Source organism: Chelonia mydas, chromosome 10, assembly GCF_015237465.2.
Source record: "Chelonia mydas isolate rCheMyd1 chromosome 10, rCheMyd1.pri.v2, whole genome shotgun sequence".
NCBI lineage: Eukaryota > Metazoa > Chordata > Testudines > Cheloniidae > Chelonia > Chelonia mydas.
In genome coordinates, this window is record NC_051250.2 from 30292924 (window position 1) to 30311585 (window position 18662).

Below are 18662 nucleotides of genomic sequence, written 5' to 3' on the forward strand. Positions count from 1 at the left end.
TTGTTGTTTTATAGGCCCTCTCACCTCTTTGTGTCAGCGCTGAAGATGCAGAAGAGCTTTTCTTTATCAAAGTGGGAGGAACAGAGATTTCTACATCTGCCCATTCCCTGATTGGAAGGACACCCCATGGCCTGTAATGAAAAGGCAGTTAACTCTAAAGCACTCTAGACAGAAGAGTTAGTTTCACTTCTCTAATTATGCTGTGTAGGTTAGATGCAGCAGTGTATGGGCCTGTACACAAGGCCTCCATACAGACCTCTCCTGATGTCATATCTCTCTTCTTCACACTGCACCTAGGTTTTTTTGCCTATACCTGTGGCTGCGTGATTGTGGTTGAAGACCTGCACTCAGGATCGCAGCAGCATTGGATTGGCCACCCTGAAGAGATCTCTACTTTAGCAGTCAGCCATGATGCCCAGGTATGAATGTCTCCTGTCCTCCTGGAGAAGCTTTGGTTTGGCTATATGTACTATTTGCTCTTGACTGGATGGACTTTGCTGAATGAGCTCCTATGTGTATCTGTTTCCTCTTCTGCCTGAGCTGCTTCTCTAGCCCACTGCATAGAGACTCTGGTTTTTGGAGTTAAAGCATGCATGTGCTAATCCACATGCCACATCTGCAACTAGCTCTGGCACTTAATGCTGTGTGTATGTGGCCATGAAGCTTTCACTCTTCTCTTGTGTGTTTTTTCATCAGGTGCCTCCATCCTTATGAATCTGCAGAGCTTTCCTCTTGCCATCTGTATGAGTTCACTTCTGGTTTAGTACATAGGGCTTGTTGACTCTCCTAGAACACCCATATCGTTTTTTATTGAGTTCCCAATGGTGATATATTATTGTTTTGCCAGGTTCTCGCCTCTGCCTCTGGCCAGGGGAATGGAGACTCACGCTGTCAGATCCGGATCTGGAACGTACAGGATGGGACTTGCCAAAAAGTTATTTTCCATCATGAGACCCAAGTACAGGCCATGGCATACTCTCGTGACGATAGGCTCCTTGTTACACTAGGTTAGTCGTCTGAACCTGTAAGCTATGAGCTTGTGTAGGATGTCTCCAGGACAGCCAGCTGGTATAAAGAGGTCACTGAGGGTATGGTATCCACAGGGTATTTAGGTGTAATAAGGTCACTTGGGGCATAGAGTTAGGATGTCAAGTTGCTGTTACATGGTCACCTGGGTCACTGGATGTCTACAGAATGCACACACGATGTGATAGGGTCATTTTTGGTGTCTCTTCTGTATAAGATCACTAGGTTGGTATAGGACTTGACATAAGGGAAGCTGGTAGTACATGTTTAAGCAAAGAGAGTTGAAGTTTAAGTTGTGTCTACGTTAAACTGGGGGGAATTCTGATTAATTTAATATGGAAATGTACAACATGTATATGAAATTAAAGTGATATCCTAAAGTTCTTACTGTCTTTCACGTCATATATAGGGGACTACAGTGACCGGACCCTCGCCCTGTGGAACACCCATACTTATGACCTAATGTCGTCCACCCATTTCTTAGAACCAGTTCATGAGGTGGCCTTTAACCCTCTTTTTGATGGTGAACTTGCCTGTGTAGGCAGGGGAGCAGTGGCTTTCTGGCTAATTGAGCAGCGGGGAGCTGACATCAGCCTCAAGGTACATAGAATCATAGAACTGTAGGACTGGAAGGGACCTCAAGAGGTCATCTAGTCCAATCCCCTGCACTCAAGGCAGGACTAAGTATTATCTAGATCATCCCTGACAGGTGTTTGTCCAACCTGCTCTTAAAAATCTCCAATGATGGAGATTCCACAGCCTCCCTAGGCTATTTGTTCCAGTGCTTAACCACCCTGACAGGAAGTTTTTCCCAATGTCCAACCTAAAACTCTCTTGCTGCAGTTTAAGCCCATTGCTTCTTGTCTTATCCCCAGAACAGGACACAATACTCCAGCTGAGGCCTAATTAGCACGGAGTAGAGCGGAAGAATTACTTCTAGTGTCTTGCTTACAACAATCCGGCTAATAAATCCAAGAATTATGTTTGCTTTTTTTGCAACAGTGTTATGCTGTTGACTCATATTTAGGTTGTGACCCACTGTAACCCCCAGTACTCCTTCCTAGGTAGTCATTTCCCATTTTGTATGTGTACCACTGGTTGTTCCTTCCTAAATGGAGTACTTTGCATTTATCCTTATTGAATTTCATCCTATTTACTTCAGACCATTTCTCCAGTTTGTTCAGATCATTTTGAATTTTAATCTTATCCTCCAAAGCACTTGCAACCTCTCCCAGCTTGGTATCGTTCGCAAACTTTATAAGTGTACTCTCTATGCCATTATCTAAATCATTGATGAAGATATTAAAGAGAACTGGACCCAGAACTGATCCCTGCAGGACCTCAATTTTGACTGTGAACCACTGATAACTACTCTCTGGGAACGGTTTTCCAGCCGGTTATGCCCCCACCTTATAGTAGCTCCATCTAGGCTTGTATTTCCCTAGTTTATTTATGAGAGGGTCATGCGAGACAGTATCAAAAGCCTTACTAAAGTCAAAATATACCACATCTTCTGCTTCCCCCCATCCACAAGGCTTGTTACCCTGTCAAAGAAACCTATTACCACAAGGCTTGTTACCTTGTCAAAGAAAGCTATTAGGTTGGTTTGACATGATTTGTTCTTGACAAATCCATACTGACTGTTACTTATCACCCTATTATCTTCTAGGTGTTTGCAGATTGAACATCTGAACTTGTCCTTTCTATTTGTCAGACTTTGCCTTGTCTCCTTTTAAAGCCCACACAGTAATTGATATGAAAGGCTCTGCCATTTCTAGTCTGTGCCAGCGGGTGGGGGCGATTGGTTTCTCTTAGGCTATGTCTACACTACCACGGGATCAAGGCTCTGGCGATCGATGCACCGGGGGTCAATTTAATGGGTCCACTGAAGACCCGCTTTATCGATGGCAGAGCACTCTCCAGTTGACCCCTGTACTCCATCCGGAATGAGAAGAGTAAGGTAAGTCGACAGGAGAGTGTCTCCTGTCGATCCAGCGCGGTGTAGACACTGCAGTAGGTTGACCTAAGATATGTCGACTCCAGCTACGTTTTTCACGTAGCTGGAGTTGCATAACTTAGGTCGACTTACCATGGTAGTGTACACATAGCCTCAGTGATGCAACACCTACTGATGGTGACTGGTTTTCAGTTAATGCTAAAGTATTGGGTGAATTAACTTAATTTGGGGGTGGTTTTTAAAAATAAACTATCATGATCTCTCTGACCCTGCTGCTTTTTGTTATGTGGCAGGTTCATAGAGCTGCCATCCCTGATATGGTAGGACTGGTGGAACTGACATCTCTCTGCTACAGCACCAACTACCTTCTTTATAGTGGGACCAACACAGGACAGATCTGTGTGTGGGACACACAGACCAATCGCTGTTTCATGACTTGGGAGGCTGATGAGGGTGAGATTGGTAAGTACAGATGCTGCTGGCTTCTGACGGGATTGCGTCTTAAATTCCACAGAGACTTGAGAGGAAAGAAGAATCTTGGCCCTGCTGGACCCGGATTCCAGCTGTTTCTCAGTGCTTAATGCTAAGTCACTGGCAGATGCTAGAATTGATTGGAGCTAGATTCATGCCATATCTGGTGCAAGTATGCATGCATACTTCCTGTGCAATTGCTAAGAGGCCTGGGTTCAGCCTCCAAATTCTAGAAACCTCTGGATAGCAAACCAGAGGCCTTGGGTTCAGACCCCTGCTGGTATAGCCACTCCTCCTCCTCCCAAACATTTACCAGCAAACTTAGTTGGTAGAGTCTATCAATCCCTTTATAATGATCAACAAGTATGGGTATTAACGTTGCATTAAAGCATTTCCTTTCTGTTGTCCTAGGTGTGCTTCTGTGTTGTGGCAACAGGCTGGTCAGTGGCAGCAACACAAAGAGAATTCGACTGTGGTCAGTGGCAGCGGTGCAGGAGCTGAGGCTGAAAGGTTCCGATGCCAGGTGAGGTGGCTTGTGTATGCAGTGTCTAACTCATGTTTGCACAAACCTGAAGAGAGAGGTTTGTGCTGAGATACATAGCTACTCAGTCCACTCTCTGGACATACCTTCTCCTTCCTCTTGTACTCCCTGAACACAGTAGGTGGCATCTTTTCATTGGCAGAGGTAGGCTTTTGACTAGCCTATGCAATTGTTTCCCTTGTCCTTTAATTCTTAGCTCCTCCTCTAAATTCTTGTGACTCTTGGTTCATTGGGTCTGGATTCTCATGGAATTCAAGGTGGAAATTTCTGGCTGTTCCTTTCTTATCCTTGTCCGAAGGAGTTGGGGTTTAGAACACCTACAATTCTTTTTGTGTATGTCTGTGACAAGCCCAAGTATCACATTTTTTGAACCAGACACAATTTGCATTTTCTTCATTGGCGTATTTTAGCATGTCCAGATAGGTATTTAATCCTGGGCAGGCTTAAAGAATGTTCCATCTCCTTACTGATCATGTCACTAGTGGTAGACATTCTTGGTACTAAAAATATTTGGGTTTACCTCACCTGATCTCTGTCTTGGTGATTTATAAAACCTCTTTTAGCAGGAAAGAGAATTGAATTTGCTTATTCTGTCTTGGAAAATTGCATCCCTTGCTTCCCCTTTAACAACTGTGACTCCCTCTCTTCTCAGCGAAGTCTATCCCAGCACAATGTGGGGCCACCATCATCTTTACTACAGGAGTTCAGCCTGTGGAGACTACAGATCTTAGCATGCAATACGCCATCCTGATCTGAGCAGCCTTCTGGTCTCCTTGGGATGTACTTCTGCTTTGTCTTAAGTTTTTATAAGGCACCTGTCACCATGGTATCTAAGCATCCTAAAGGCAAGCTCAGCTTGCAATATGCTATATTGTGTTCAAGTTAAGTGTGGTCTTCGAATGCACTGTGAACTGCTAATGTATCCCTTAGCTGAGCCAAGCTTTGATGCCCCACTCTAACTCTGAAATTCCAAGGAGAAGGAAATCTTCCCCGAATTCCTTTCCCCAGATTTCCTGTCAAGACTTGTAACTCCTGCAGAATGACTCCAGTTCATTACAGGAAGCCTGCTATTCAGTCAGTCTTTTGCCATGTAGTCATTTGTCCCAGCCTTACATAAAGCTGCTTATTTTACTGTTCCACTTACATGTTACGTTGAACAAGGCAATACTGAGGTAATGTGTCTGCTCTACAATTCAGAACCCTTGCATGTGCTTTTGGCTTGTTGGAAAGCTAAGTAAGCCTTAGTTGTCTTGTTAAACTAAACTATTTAGACAGCTAAGCCTTTTACAGCACAAGTATTTGATAAATATCTTTGTACATGTCAACTCTTCTCTTTTTCTAACTTTTTTTTTTTTAACCTGTGGAATATATTGGATCAAATTAAGGAGGCATAGTGGGTGATCAAAATAATCCTTTTAGAGCTTCTTTCCTAATTCCCCCAGAAAGATGGTTACACTGTATGGTTAAGGTAGTCACTAGCTGCAGTTCTAATGAGCCCATCACTGTAGTATCTATGTAGTTAAAGATAACCGTATTGTCCTTACGACACTCCCAGACAATTTTCCCATGAAGGTGGGATAATGGTTGTCTTCTACCAGCTTGAGGATGTAGCTAGTTATTTTGTATATTCCACTCTGGACTCCACTTTCCCCCAGGTCTAGCTCAGTCCTTTTGGAACACGAGATGACCCTGGATGGGACAATAGTTGGTGCAACCTTTGATGACTCTCTGGATATGGGAATTGTGGGCACCACTGCAGGAACACTGTGGTACATAAACTGGGCAGAGAGCACCAGCATCCGACTAATCAGCGGACATAAGAACAAGGTGAGAGGGATTGGAAGGGGTGTTCCTGTGCTGTAAGGAAGCACGTGTTCCAAGTGCCACCTGAGCCTGAGGTGCAACGCACTTTGAGGATGCTTACATCGCAGAACGGCTGGTTGGCCCTACTGAGAGAAATTGCACTACTGGAGCCTTGACTAATACTGATAGGGCACTGGTGAAAGAGCTGTCACTGCAATCTAGGCAGTGTTGCCTAATGAATAGAGCACTGCACTGTGACTTGAGAGACTATTCCAAGCTCTGCCACTGGCCTGTTGAGCAAGTGACTTCACTTCTGTGCCTCAGTTTCCCCATCTGTAAAATGTGGATGATGATACTGACCTCCTTTGTAAAGCACTGTGAGATCTATGGATGCAAAGTGCTATAGAAGAGCTAGGTAATATTATCTCCTCCAAGAGCGAAAGATGGTCTTGTGGCTAAAGCTGAGGACTTGAAAGCCAGGAAATCTGGGTTCTCTTTTCTGTTTTGCCACAGACCTCCTTTATGGCCTTGGTCAAGTCAGTTAACTGCTCTGTGTCTATCTCTTGTAGTAAAAAAGGGGGAAATCCTGAGGCATCTCACAGAACCATTGGGGCTTAATTTGTGTACAACATTGGGACCTTGGATAAAAGGCACTCTAGAAGTGCAGTGTTATTAGCTAGACTTCTCAAATGGATAAAGTGGTCTTCTGTCCAGAATACTGGAAAATGTGTCTGACGGGTGTCAGTCTTGATGCTACATTGCACTACATTTGTGCCACTAAAAAGGGCTGGAAGAGAGGGTAACTAGATTGGTAATGGGATATGGAGACTTCCCTTCTGAGACCTTCATTATGGAACAAACAGTCAGAACTTTGCTATTATGGTTCTAAATTTCCATTATAGCCCTCACTAATTTTAATTAGCACCATCCCCCGGCATCCTTTAAAAAAATCTTCCTTTCCTTTCTTGTGTGCTGTCTCCTACCAGAGGAGAACTTGATGGGGGCAGGGGAAGCTATGGGTAAGGAATAGGGGCAGATGTGCAACTTGCTTTGGCATTTGTGGAGTGTCAGTCCCTTTTGTTGCTGCAGGTGAATGAAGTGACCTTCAGCCCTGGTGAGTCTCACTGTGCCACATGTGGGGAGGATGGCAGTGTGAGGGTTTGGTCTCTGGCCAGCATGGAGCTGGTGGTACAGTTTCAAGTGCTGAATCAGGTAATCATTTAGAGTGTGTCAATGTCCTATGTTGTCTTGATAGCAGCCACTACCTGTTGTGGATGAGATCTCTTTGACTTTACTGAATGAACTAGAGTTGGGAGAAATATTTGTAACTGAAGGCTTTAGGTATGAAATCTATGTAGATTAGCAGCATTCTCATGTCTTCATTGTGTGGGAGTGGAGAAGTAACCCACACGCACCTCCTTGGAACATACTGCTCCTTCTTCCCATGTCTCTAATCTTGTTCCTTTGCAGAGCTGCCAGTGTCTGGCCTGGAGCCCTATCCCCATCTCCCGTAGTGGGGCTGAGGGTCAGCATGTTGTGGCAGGGTACAGCGATGGCACCATCCGTGTGTTCAGCATTTCAAGGACAGAGATGGAACTGAAAATGCACCCACACTCGGTTGCGCTGACTGCAATTGCCTACTCTGCAGATGGTGAGATCACATGCTGCTTTTCATAACCAATCCATTGGTGCTGCTTCAAGGAGCATAGTTTAGCCTTGCAGCTCCGTTTCTCTGTGCTTGGAGGAGACAGCTCTAACCTCCAGCCACTCCAAATACTGGTGATCCTCCCAAGGTCCCGGGCCAGATTCTAAGATGGAGAATGGAAGTCAATGAAACTATGCCAGTTCTCACCAGCTATATATCTGGCACCATGCCATGGTACAGTAGCTTTGGTACAGCTCAGGGACTTGGCACATAATGAAGCTTGCTTCTGCTCAAAACTCATGCTAGCTATTTTTCTGAAGCAGTGTTTTAAACTGAAGTAAATGTTCCTGTGTCCTTTCATCTCACTTCTCCTCTCTCACCCCCAGGACCAGATTGTTCCAGCTCCGGCATGCGCTCGGAAAGCTTGCGTCAGGCATTCCTGTAGGCTTCCCCTTTTTGCCTTTTCTCCATCTGCAGGAAGTTGATTAGCTCTCTCCTCTCCCCTATCTGCAGGAGAAATCATCTTGTCTGGAGGCAAGGATGGGCTAATGGCTGTCAGCAGCCCTCGGACTGGAATGACCATTCGTGTGCTCATTGACCACAAAGGATCTCCCATCACTGTCATCCAGTGCACAAGGAAACAGGTGAGGCCTGAGTCCAGCTGCTGTAGCACTCTTATGCTAGAGCAAGGTGTCCATTGTACTGTTACTCCACAGCCATAGAAAGCTGCAGATACCGGGACAGATGAATTACTGAGCTGCTTCGTTTACTGTCCCTCTACATGATTTCCTTCTCTAGCCTATGCCACCTCCACTGAATCTTGTTTGGTTTGTTTAGGAGTATCTTCAACAGAGTAAAGTCAAGTATGACAGGGTGCAGTAGTAGTATGATGCATGCAGAGTGGGTGGGTCCTCAGCTTCCCACCACCCAGGGGAGCTAAATGTCTAATCAGCTGCTGCTGTTCCCTTGCTATCAAAAGTAGCACTTGAAGCTCCAAAGAACTTGAGGAGTTCTGCTGCAAGACCAGGAAGTATCCACCACTAACTGTGCCGATGGAGTGGGAGAGGGAATTTGGGACTTTTATATAAAGGAGACCATGACCGCGCTGGCTAGAGCCAGCACAGTGAAGTTAGACGCTACAGTCTCTTGCCACATACTCTCTGCCAGTGAACAGTTTGAAGCAACCCTGTTCCTTCAACCCTGAGCCTAGAGAAAATTATGCCACAAACTGCTGTATTGTTTTGATGTGTACAGACATCTACCGAGTGCCAGTCTGAGGCACCAAGCCTGTTTCACTTGTGATAAAATAGACTTAAGCACTATTCTCCAGATGGGAAAAGCTTGCGCATTAATCCTCTGTCATTAATCTCCCACTCTCTAAGATTTTAGTGCAGATAAGCTTTTGCCCTGTGATAGTCTATTAGGCCACATCTACACTACCCGCTGGATTGGCGGGTAGTGATCTATCGGGGATCGATTTATCGCGTCTAGTGTATACGCGATAAATCGATCCCCGATCGCTCTGCTGTCGACTCCGGAACTCCACCAGGGCGAGAGGTGGAAGCGGAGTCGATGGGGGAGCGGCAGCTGTAGATCCCGCGACGCAAGGACGTGAAGTAAGTGATTCTAAGTCTATCTAAGATACGTCAACTTCAGCTACGCTATTCTCGTAGCTGAAGTTGCGTATCTTAGATCGATCTCCCCCCCCGCCCCCCCCCCCAGTGTAGACCAGGCCTTAGTGTTCAGTTTTATTTGAAAGCTTTGCTGTGTTATTGCTTTATGTCTGTACAATCATAACAGTGCTTTCATATTCTGTAGTACCATGACTTTGGCATTGAAGGTGGTGAACTCTGGTTGGCTGCAAGTTCAGATCGACGTGTCAGTGTCTGGGTCTCTGCCTGGCTGAAGGATAAATGTGAGCTCATCGATTGGCTAAGCTTCCCAGCTCCTGCAAGCCTGGAGGTAAGATTAAACCTTACTGACTATATAATATGTACATTCAGCATTACAGCCAAAGCCAGGAGTAGAGCAGATCCCTCCAACACATGTGCACTATTACCTATTTCTACTTGCGAAAGGTTTACCTAGGAACCCTTAACAATCAAGGTGTGTGTATGTAAACAGAACAGTGTGGGGTTTTGAATCTTCCTTTAAGATGTAGATTTTCAATGTGAATGCAGCACTGCATAATTCCTGAGAGGGTATTTGCTCTGTAAGCATTTCAAGTCAAAACATTAAATTTGCAAATAGTTGGTACCTCTGTGCTATACAAAACACAGGGACAGGATTTTTCTGAGTATATGAACCAGGAGTCAGCAAGGTCAGTATACAAAGAGAGAACTAACTTGGCTGCTCAGAAATAGCATTAATGTTCTGATCGAGTAGCCTCATGGTTACATAGGTTACTACAGTCCAGGTATATCCATTCCAAATCTGTCTTACGCATGGAACATCCTAAGTGTATGGCACTTCACAGAACACTTAGGCAGGGTCCCTGACCAGAACTTCTGCCCCAAATTAGATACAAGACCTAGAACAACAGTTGAGACATGAAACAGTGAGGAGATTGATGTAAGAAGGCTTTGGGAAAGAAGTGGGTTTGGGGGAAGAGGAGGATCCTTATTGCACAGGAAGTGGAGTGGTATGTGGAAGAAAGTAAGTGGTAGGTAACTCTTCTGATGTGAAGCAGCGGCTCATCAGATTATCAAGTTTAAGCTTCATCAGTCTTAGATACTGCATTGGCAGATTCAGCAGTAAGTCTGGTGACACCACTTCAAGTTTTTTCTGTTTGTCCTCAAATGTTAAAGAGGTAGTTGTACTCACTGTGCAAGCAATGGGCTGTCCAGCTGAGTTCTCACCACAATGAATTGGAATGAGTTTTACTGTTTCAACTAGATTGGCATCCAGTACCAGGGATTTGAACTTTTTGAAACTATTTTCACTCCCTGAGAAATTAATCACCCCATCAATATCCATGACTTACTCTAGTATTTTCTCCTAACAGTGTAAATGATGCTGAGTGGTGTTTAGTATGTTAAATCCTGCTTATGTCATATGATCCTACTACAGTATACAGTGGAGACTCATGTTACGTGCCCAGGTCGATATACATTTGTTCTTCATTCGTTAGCAGTGAGCACATCTGTGTTGGAGTGCAGCATAAGAACAGGGGAAAGTTCCTCCATAATATTAGCTGCATAGTGTAGTGGGTCACAAGCTTCTGCTACTGACAGATCCAAAGAGGAAATGCTGACACACCTAACCACTCTCCTTTCTTTTTCCCAGCATGCCTGGCCTTGCTGAAATAAGTGGGGAGAAGTTAGCGCTAATTCTGCTCCTTTTTTGTTTCCCTTCCTAGGCCCCTAGCAGTCTCCCTCCTAGCCTGGCGGCTTTCTGTCCATGGGACAATGGTGTTTTGGTGTACGTAGGCTTTGGGATGCAGAAGGAGATCCTCTTTTACAGCTTGCGCCAGAAACAGGTACACTGTGTCTTCCCTCTCCAATCTGCCATCATCAATGGGGCAAGTTCACGAGAGGAGTTACAAATTGCTACAAACTCCTCTGTGCTGATATTGGAAAACTGTGTCATTCACCCTGGTCACTGAGTCCGGCTTTAGCTCATGGCGAGTGACACACAACAAAAATAATATAGAGGATAATGTGGTGCTCCTCTGCCATGGCTTTGGAAACCTAAAGGCCAAACAGATGTAGCATGGGAATGCTGCAGTGAAAGATAGCCATGATGCTTGAGTGTCAGTATTCTCTGTGGCATCCCAATATACAGAGCAGCACCCAGTGTAACTGATGTGGGCCAGCAGTTGAAATAGAATGAAACATGGTGCATGTGTGTGGTGGGGTTGGGGATGGTAGATTCTGCCTAACAGACAGCTAATGGTACAGCTTTTCACTCCCACAAACCTTTTAAAGTCTGACATGGGTCACCAGTGAATAGCTGGGTGTGCTGAGGCTCAAGGTAGAGCTGCATGCATGAAGCTTGCAAAGCACCTAACTGCTGCCACTGCTCTGTTTTTTGCTTTCATGAAGATTAATATTCTCAGAGGTAACATCTTTTATTGGACCAGTTTCTGTTGGTGAAAGAGACAAGCTTGAAACTCTTAAGACTGCTCTGGAAATGAAGAGCTTGGCAACTTCCTGAGCTCAGAGGGGCTGAACGATAAATGTGCAGCTGTCAGTGCTGGTGACCGTCTGTCAGCTGGCCTCCAGCAGAGTATCAGTTAACGGCTCTGTTCTGCTGCACATTCATTTTGAGGCGCTGGTGTCAGGGTTTCTCTTGCTTTCATGCAGGTAGTTGAGAAGATCCCCTTGTTGCACTTTGCCACATCTTTGAGCCTGTCTCCAGCAGCACACTTCCTGGCTGTAGGCTTCAATGGTAAGTGTCCAGAGGATATGCTCAAGTCAAACACTGCCACACATGGATCCCCTCCTTCCTGGCATACTGTTAGCGGTGGCTGCACCAGGAACAATAGTTCACCTGTGATTCTGAGGGTGTCTTCCATTCCCCATCTCTGCATGAACAGCCAAGTCTTTCTTTCTTTGTTAGCAACCCAAAAAAAACCCCTTCTTTATGTGGAGGTACTGCCTGTGGGGTGCAGGGAGTTTCCTCCAGCTCCATGAGCAGGATGTGCTTTAATCAGGCAGAAAAAGGCATGAGATCTCGTGGTTGAAAGCTGAAGTTAGACAAATTCAGACTAGAAAAAAAGCACAATTTTGTTTTCAGTGCAGGTAATTAACCACTGTAACAACTTACCGAGGGATGTGGTGAATTCTCCATCTCTCTAAATCAAGACTGGGTGTCTTTGTGAAACAGATGCTCTAGCTCTGGTTCTCAAACTTCATTGCACTGCAGCCCCCTTCTGACAACAAAAATTACTACATGACCCCAGGAGGCAGGACCCAAGCCTGACCCCCACTGCCCCAGGACGGGGGCTAAAGCCCAAGCACGAGCCCTACTGCCCAAAGCCAAAACGCTCCATCCCCGGCCAGGGGGCCTGTAACCTAAGCCCCGATACCCAGGGCTGAAGCTCTCAGGCTTCGACTTTGGTACCTGGTGGTGGGACTTGGGTTTCAGCCCTGGGCTCCAGCAAGTCCTAAGCCAGTCCTGGCAACCCCATTAAAATGAGGCCGTGACCCACTTTGGGGTCCCGACCCACAGTTTGAGAACGGCTGCTCTAGCACAAACAGAAGTTATAAGCTACATGCAGGAATCACTGGCTGAGGTTTTCTGCGCTGTATTATGCAGGAAGTTGGGCTAGATGAGCATATTGGTTCCTTCTGGCTTTAAAATTTATGCAGCTATGTCCTCCTCCTTTTTGAGAACACTTCATTAAATTGTCTCCTTGTCTATAGGTTTGCCAGGAAAGCTCTAAATGACGCAGAATCTCTACGTGCATGTTCTGCAGCGTATGTTCTGTGGCCTGACAGTCTGACACACAGCATGGCACTGCCATTGTCACACCCCCTCATACTGATTACCAGCCACTAATTGCCTGCTTGCTTCTGTTAGCAACCCTTTCACATCTCTCAGCTAATCAAGGAGCAATTTCAGTGTGTGGGGGAAGGTTTCCTACAACTCAGGGCAAGATGGTAATTATCAGTAAACAGCTAAACAGAATAAAACGGATGAAGGTGGGAGCTTTTGCTTTATCAGGGGGCTTCGGGCACAAAGAAACTGCCTTCAACTCTTAATCCCGCTGGCTCCCCCATCCCACCAGCATTGCTGTTTCTAGTGCAGAGCTAGGGAACAAGAGGCACCCGTGTGTCTTTATGCACATCCATGGGTGCAAGGAAAGTGACTCATCTCTGCAGTTCTTGAACCCTGAGTCATAGATTCATAGATACTAAGGTCAGACGGGACCATTATGATCATCTAGTCCGACCTCCTGCACAATGCTGGCCACAGAATTTCACCCACCACTCCTGCGAAAAACCTCTCACCTATGTCTGAGCTATTGAAGTCTTCAAACTGTGGTTTAAAGACTTCAAGGAGCAGAGAATCCTCCAGCAATTGACCCGTGCCCCATGCTACAGAGAAAGGTAAAAAACCTCCAGGGCCTCTTCCAATCTGCCCTGGAGGAAAATTCCTTCCCGACCCCAAATATGGCGATCAGCCAAACCCTGCGCATATGGGCAAGATTTACCAGCCAGATACCCAGGGGTATCACAAGTGGGGAGATATGTCCACGGAATTGTGAAAGAATCTCTTTCCCTTTCCCATCAAGGTGATTGATTCTAATCCTGGCCAGATCAGCAGTGACCTAAAGTCATTATCATCTGATGTATGTTTGACCCAGTGAAAGGAACTGGGTGGCTTGTGGGAGAGAAAAACTGTGTCCTGTCAGTTCCTCTCAGACAGGAGCACGCAGCACAAAAACTGCAGTTGAGGTGTGACGGGGCAAGGGCAGATGGCTATAGAAAAGTAGTGGGAGATAGATATATTAGCTCCAGGCTAAACAAATCCCTGGTACCAGGATAAGTTAAATGGAAGCTGCTCCAGGTCAATTAAGACACCTGGGGCCAATTAAGAACTTTCCAGAGGCAGGGAGAATGCTAGGTTGATTGGGACACCTGAAGCCAATCAGGGGCTGGCTGAAACTAGTTAAATGCCTCCCAGTCAGTTAGGTGGGTGTGCATGTCAGGAGCTGTGGGAGGAAGTTGCGCTGTTGGAGAGGCTGAATAGTACACACCATATCAGGCACAAGGAAGGAGGCCCTGAGGTAAGGGTGAAGTGGAGCTTGAGGAAGTGAGGGCTGCTGTGGGGGAAGTAGCCCAGGGAATTGTACATGTCATGTTTCTAAAAGGTCAGCTACCATAGCTGATACTATTAGGGTCCCTGGGCTGGAGCCTGAAGTAGAGGGTGGGCCCGGGCTCCCCCCCCCCACCTTTGCCCCCTGATTAATCATTGAGACTGTGAGACAACAGAGACTGTGCAAGGAAGGATAACTTCTCCTCACCTCCCTCGCTGGCTTATGATGAAAATGGCTCAGTAGACTGTGACCTTTGTCTGTAGAGAAAGAAGGGTTACGTGGAGGGTCACAGTGAGCCTCTGAGGCTAGCAAAATCTGCCAGGAAACGCGGGACCCACGGAGGCAAGGACAGAGCTTTGTCACAGAGGTTGGCTCTAGTTGCCAGCAAGGATGCCAGTCTCTAATGAATAAACATGGAGACTGAATTATCCTTAAAGATGGCCCCTCTCACTCTTAGATGAGACGTGACCAGAAGCAGGGGATTGTTGTAAGAGAGGTTGTCCCTGTTCTGTGGATAGAGATATTTGATCTCCATTGCTGTCATGCCCTTCACAAAACGGAATGTACTTTACTTCTAAAACTGGAGAGGGCTGCAAGGGGACTCTGATATACCAAGTAGCATCCCAGATGTGCTGGCCTTTCTATGTGGCAAAGGGAGTGGGTCGGTTTCTGAGTCTGGTATGTGGCTGTGTTTGCTCCACAGAGCGTGTACTGAGTCTGATTGACTGCACGACAAGAACAGAACAAGACTTTGTGGGGCACGATGACTCCATTCACCTCTGCAGATTCACCCCTTCGGGCAAACGCCTCTTCACGGCTTCCTACAATGAAATCCTGGTGTGGGAGATAACGAGCACATGAACTGAGCTAGCTTGGCTCCTATCAGAGTTGAGAGAGGTTTTCTAAACAGCTGTTTTACTCCGGCATGAATTGAGGAAGATAATGTGAGAAGAGAAACGTTTCTATCTGTCTCAGGCTGTTAGCAACTGAATAAATCTGATCCAGACCCTTTCAATCCTCAGTCACTGCTGGGTAGTAGTCCCCTTTCAGAGTCTCTACGAGCCATTGTGTTCCAGTTCACAAGGCACAGCGCCCAAACTAACCAGAAATTGGGGTTGGACGGTATTTAATCATAAATCTAATTCTGCTTTAACACGCAACCTGACTTACAGGATGTGAAATGAATTTGGGGTCTTAGTGGGCAGTATCCAAATCAGAAAAGGAACCCCCACAGTTGGTACCTTCTTGGCAGTCTAAGCAGAGGCTGAGAATTGAATGGGGGCAAGAAGACTGGATTCCCCTCTCCCCCACTAGAAGTGGTCCACCAGGTCAGGACTAAGGAACACTGTAGTGTCAGGGAAGGGAAGTTTTTCCTGCCACTGCCTGTGCCGTGTTCTGTGGTTAAACAGAGGACAATCTCCAGGGCTGTCAAGCCAGGGTCTTTCACTCACACTAACATCCCTTGCAAAAGAAAACACGCCACACGCTCGTGAAAGACATGGCTGTACCTTGACCTTTTTCTGTTTTCATGCTCCTTTAGGGTTTTCATTCCTAGGCTCTTCATGGGGAAGAGTCTGGCCTGCCCCACCTTCTGCAGACACGTGGCATTTTTATTTGTAAATTATCAGGACCCAATGGCTCCGGGTGTCATTTTGTATGTAACATAGCATCGATTTTTATTGGGAAGAGTTTTGTATTGGTTTTTATAAGCTGTATAGTTCTTAAATAAAGGTGTTGGGTTGATTTTCTGTCTGGTTGGTTCACCCTAGTTTCTTTAATTGTCAGTAGCATTTCTAGTGGGATCTGTATGTGACAATGTAGAGCTTATTTCAAAAAGGGTGCCCGTTCAGTCTGCCTGCAGATACGTCTTTCACACCACAGCAAGGAACTGAAATAGGAAGAACCCTTTCCCAGATTCAAATCTAATGAAGTAGAGCCTCTGTCATTCTCTCTCGCTGCTCCTTTGCAGCTGCAGTCTTGGATATTAAGTCTAAATTCTGTTGCTCTGTGTATTGACAGGAGGCATAACTGTGTTACTTACCTGAAGAAATTAGTTGAATGAGCTATAATTCTGCATTACAATGCTGCTCTGTTTCACCGGAGTTAATAGAGAGTAACTTTATTGTCTCTGGATTTACACTGGTGTAACTGACATCAGAATCTGGCCTAAAGGCTCCTGCTTTGGTGCAAGGCGTGTTTAGCTGGCTGAGCTGTTTTTAAATCATACAAATGGTGACTGAGGAGCGTTGAGAACACTAGACAGTAATACTCTGCTTTGGGAGTGTTCCTCTTTAGTGGTCCACTGTGCTCTTCTCTGCACTTACTCACTTGGGCCAGATTCTGCAATGCAGCTCCAGAATTGGACCTCCTGGATCGTTATTGGATCAGTGATACTGGTCTTGCAGTGTCTGAGGAGATCATCTTGCTGTTACAAACCATACATGCAGGACAAAAAATAGTACCAGCTTCAAACTTCTGCAGTATAATTCTGGAAACGGGGAGTTTTAGAGAGGCAGCGGGAGCACCAGCTAGGAGGTAGAAAGTGGCATGATGAGCACATCAAGGGACTGCTTTGGCACTTAAACACATCTAAGACAAATGGTGCCTGTCTGAAACTCCAGTTATATGATGAACCTGCTTGGTTTCAGGGGAGGAGCTACTGTCCTGCTTTGGGATATCGGGGTGGAAACTAGAAGGCTGTCTTCTAACTGCACAACATGGCATGTATGTCTTGGCACCTAATCTTAATCAATCAAGCTTAATGTTTCAGGCTGCATGTTGATCAACAGCTGTGATCAAGAGCACCCCTGCCACCTACCAGATTTAAGTAAGTACACAGGTAAGTGTATTTAGTGGGTGAATGTGGAGTTCGCACCCAACACTGGATGCTGTCAGAGATGGGATATTCGAACAGAAGAACTGCTGGTTTGTTGCAGCATGGCAAATCTTAAGTACCTGAACAAGTGGCAACCATAGCTTTGCCATAACCTGGCAACAAGAAGGGACAATCTTCTGACACCATCATGAGCTGATGGATCAGGAGTATGTGTACTGGCAAAGGAAATATGGTGTTAAAATCAAGCAACTATTCTAAGGGGCCAAGCTGCCCTACCAGGAAAACCTGCATTATCTCTTTGAGAGAGTGCCAGTCTGGTCTGTGTGTGTAGGTGCTGCATGTTTTAACAGCAGAAATTCTAAAGTAGTTAAACAAATTGTGGGTGTGTACTCCTTTCTGCAGTTTTCCATTAGGTTGGACTGCAAACACTACAAAACAGGCATGTGGGACAAGTAGGTAGTGATGGGGTGGGGTGTATGGGATGGTGGAGTTCATCAGATTGTGACTGCAAAACGAGCTCAAATTTTAGCAACTGTGCAACACAGAGGATTGCATTGGCAACTTCCCAGGGTTCTGAGAGTTGCCCTTAATTTGCATTGGTCCCATTATGCACTGAGTGCTTGACTGCAGTTATCAGGATGTTTTAGCTTGCAATGTGCCATCCCTATCTGCATGCAGGAACCTGAGATTCCTATTATCTGCACCCACGTGTTTTGGTTCAGAACAGAGCACTGTCTACTGAGATCTGTATCTAGGGGCTACGACAGAAGCATGCTGGCCCTCTCGTCATTGTGGACCAGGTTGTGTATGAAAGAAGTGGTTGTGTTGCCCAGGGTTCGAACTCAGGCTCAAGCCTAACCCTCCTTCCATCTCCACACAAATCTTGCTAATCAAGGGCTCAGACCCAAGGTCCCAGAGGGTGGAGGGTCTGGGTCTGAGTCAACCGCAGGGTTCAAGTTCAGATCCTACTGTTTGATAGTGTAAATGCAGCCCCAGTGCACTTGTGCTCTGGGAATCCACCCCTAGCATCCCACAGGCTGACTTTCTTTGTACTCTGGACAGCCAAGTTAGGTGGCAGTCAAATTTTCCGACAGTGCATCCTGAACAAGGGCCTAGAGTGCCCAAATTTTGAGAGGGCGCTACGAAGTCTGGGATCAGGTGGCTGGAATCGGGCCCAGGTTGGGAACCAGGGTTCAACACTTCCTAACGTGGGGTTCCGTGTAGATGCTCAAGCCAGGGTCTGCTAACTGGAGTTCTCCTACCTAGCCTTTCCTTGCAGGGCAGCCAGACCTGTTGTGCCCTAAATACACCAACCCAGGCTAGGGCTAGTTGTAATTAACCAGGAGGCCATTCCCCCCCAACGCGCTCTGGGTGCTGACTCGGGTGTCACCCCCTCCCTGAGAATCGAGGGCTGGGGCACAAGGAGCCCACCGCCCAGGCTAACGTCACTGGCAGCAGGGGTCGGGCGCTATACAAGCACAGCCAAGCCCCGATCTCGCCCCCAGCCCAGGAGGGCGGGGCAGCCTCCTCAAGTCGGTCCCTCGCTGTGCGCTGGGCGGGTAGGTGCGGCCGTGCCCCGACTCGCCGCATGGCGGCGCTGCCGGCCCCAGCCCGCACCGT

The 18662-nt window shown here is 46.4% G+C and overlaps 1 protein-coding gene across 5 annotated transcripts in view; it reads left to right on the forward strand.

Annotated features, from left to right (window-relative positions):
- WDR90 (WD repeat domain 90) overlaps positions 1 to 15949 on the forward strand; it is a 95164-nt gene extending 79215 nt beyond the window's left edge. For all 5 annotated transcript variants that reach the window (XM_043523551.1, XM_037910428.2, XM_037910427.2 and 2 more), the window contains 13 exons: positions 298 to 419; positions 848 to 1007; positions 1436 to 1626; positions 3277 to 3445; positions 3866 to 3977; positions 5651 to 5822; positions 6888 to 7010; positions 7269 to 7449; positions 7957 to 8087; positions 9262 to 9405; positions 10802 to 10921; positions 11748 to 11832; positions 14910 to 15949. In XM_043523551.1, coding sequence (XP_043379486.1) covers positions 298 to 419; positions 848 to 1007; positions 1436 to 1626; positions 3277 to 3445; positions 3866 to 3977; positions 5651 to 5822; positions 6888 to 7010; positions 7269 to 7449; positions 7957 to 8087; positions 9262 to 9405; positions 10802 to 10921; positions 11748 to 11832; positions 14910 to 15067 — 1868 coding nt within the window. In that variant the 3' untranslated portion in view covers positions 15068 to 15949. The remainder of the gene's footprint in view (positions 1 to 297; positions 420 to 847; positions 1008 to 1435; positions 1627 to 3276; positions 3446 to 3865; positions 3978 to 5650; positions 5823 to 6887; positions 7011 to 7268; positions 7450 to 7956; positions 8088 to 9261; positions 9406 to 10801; positions 10922 to 11747; positions 11833 to 14909) is intronic.
- Positions 15950 to 18662: the final 2713 nt, after the last annotated feature.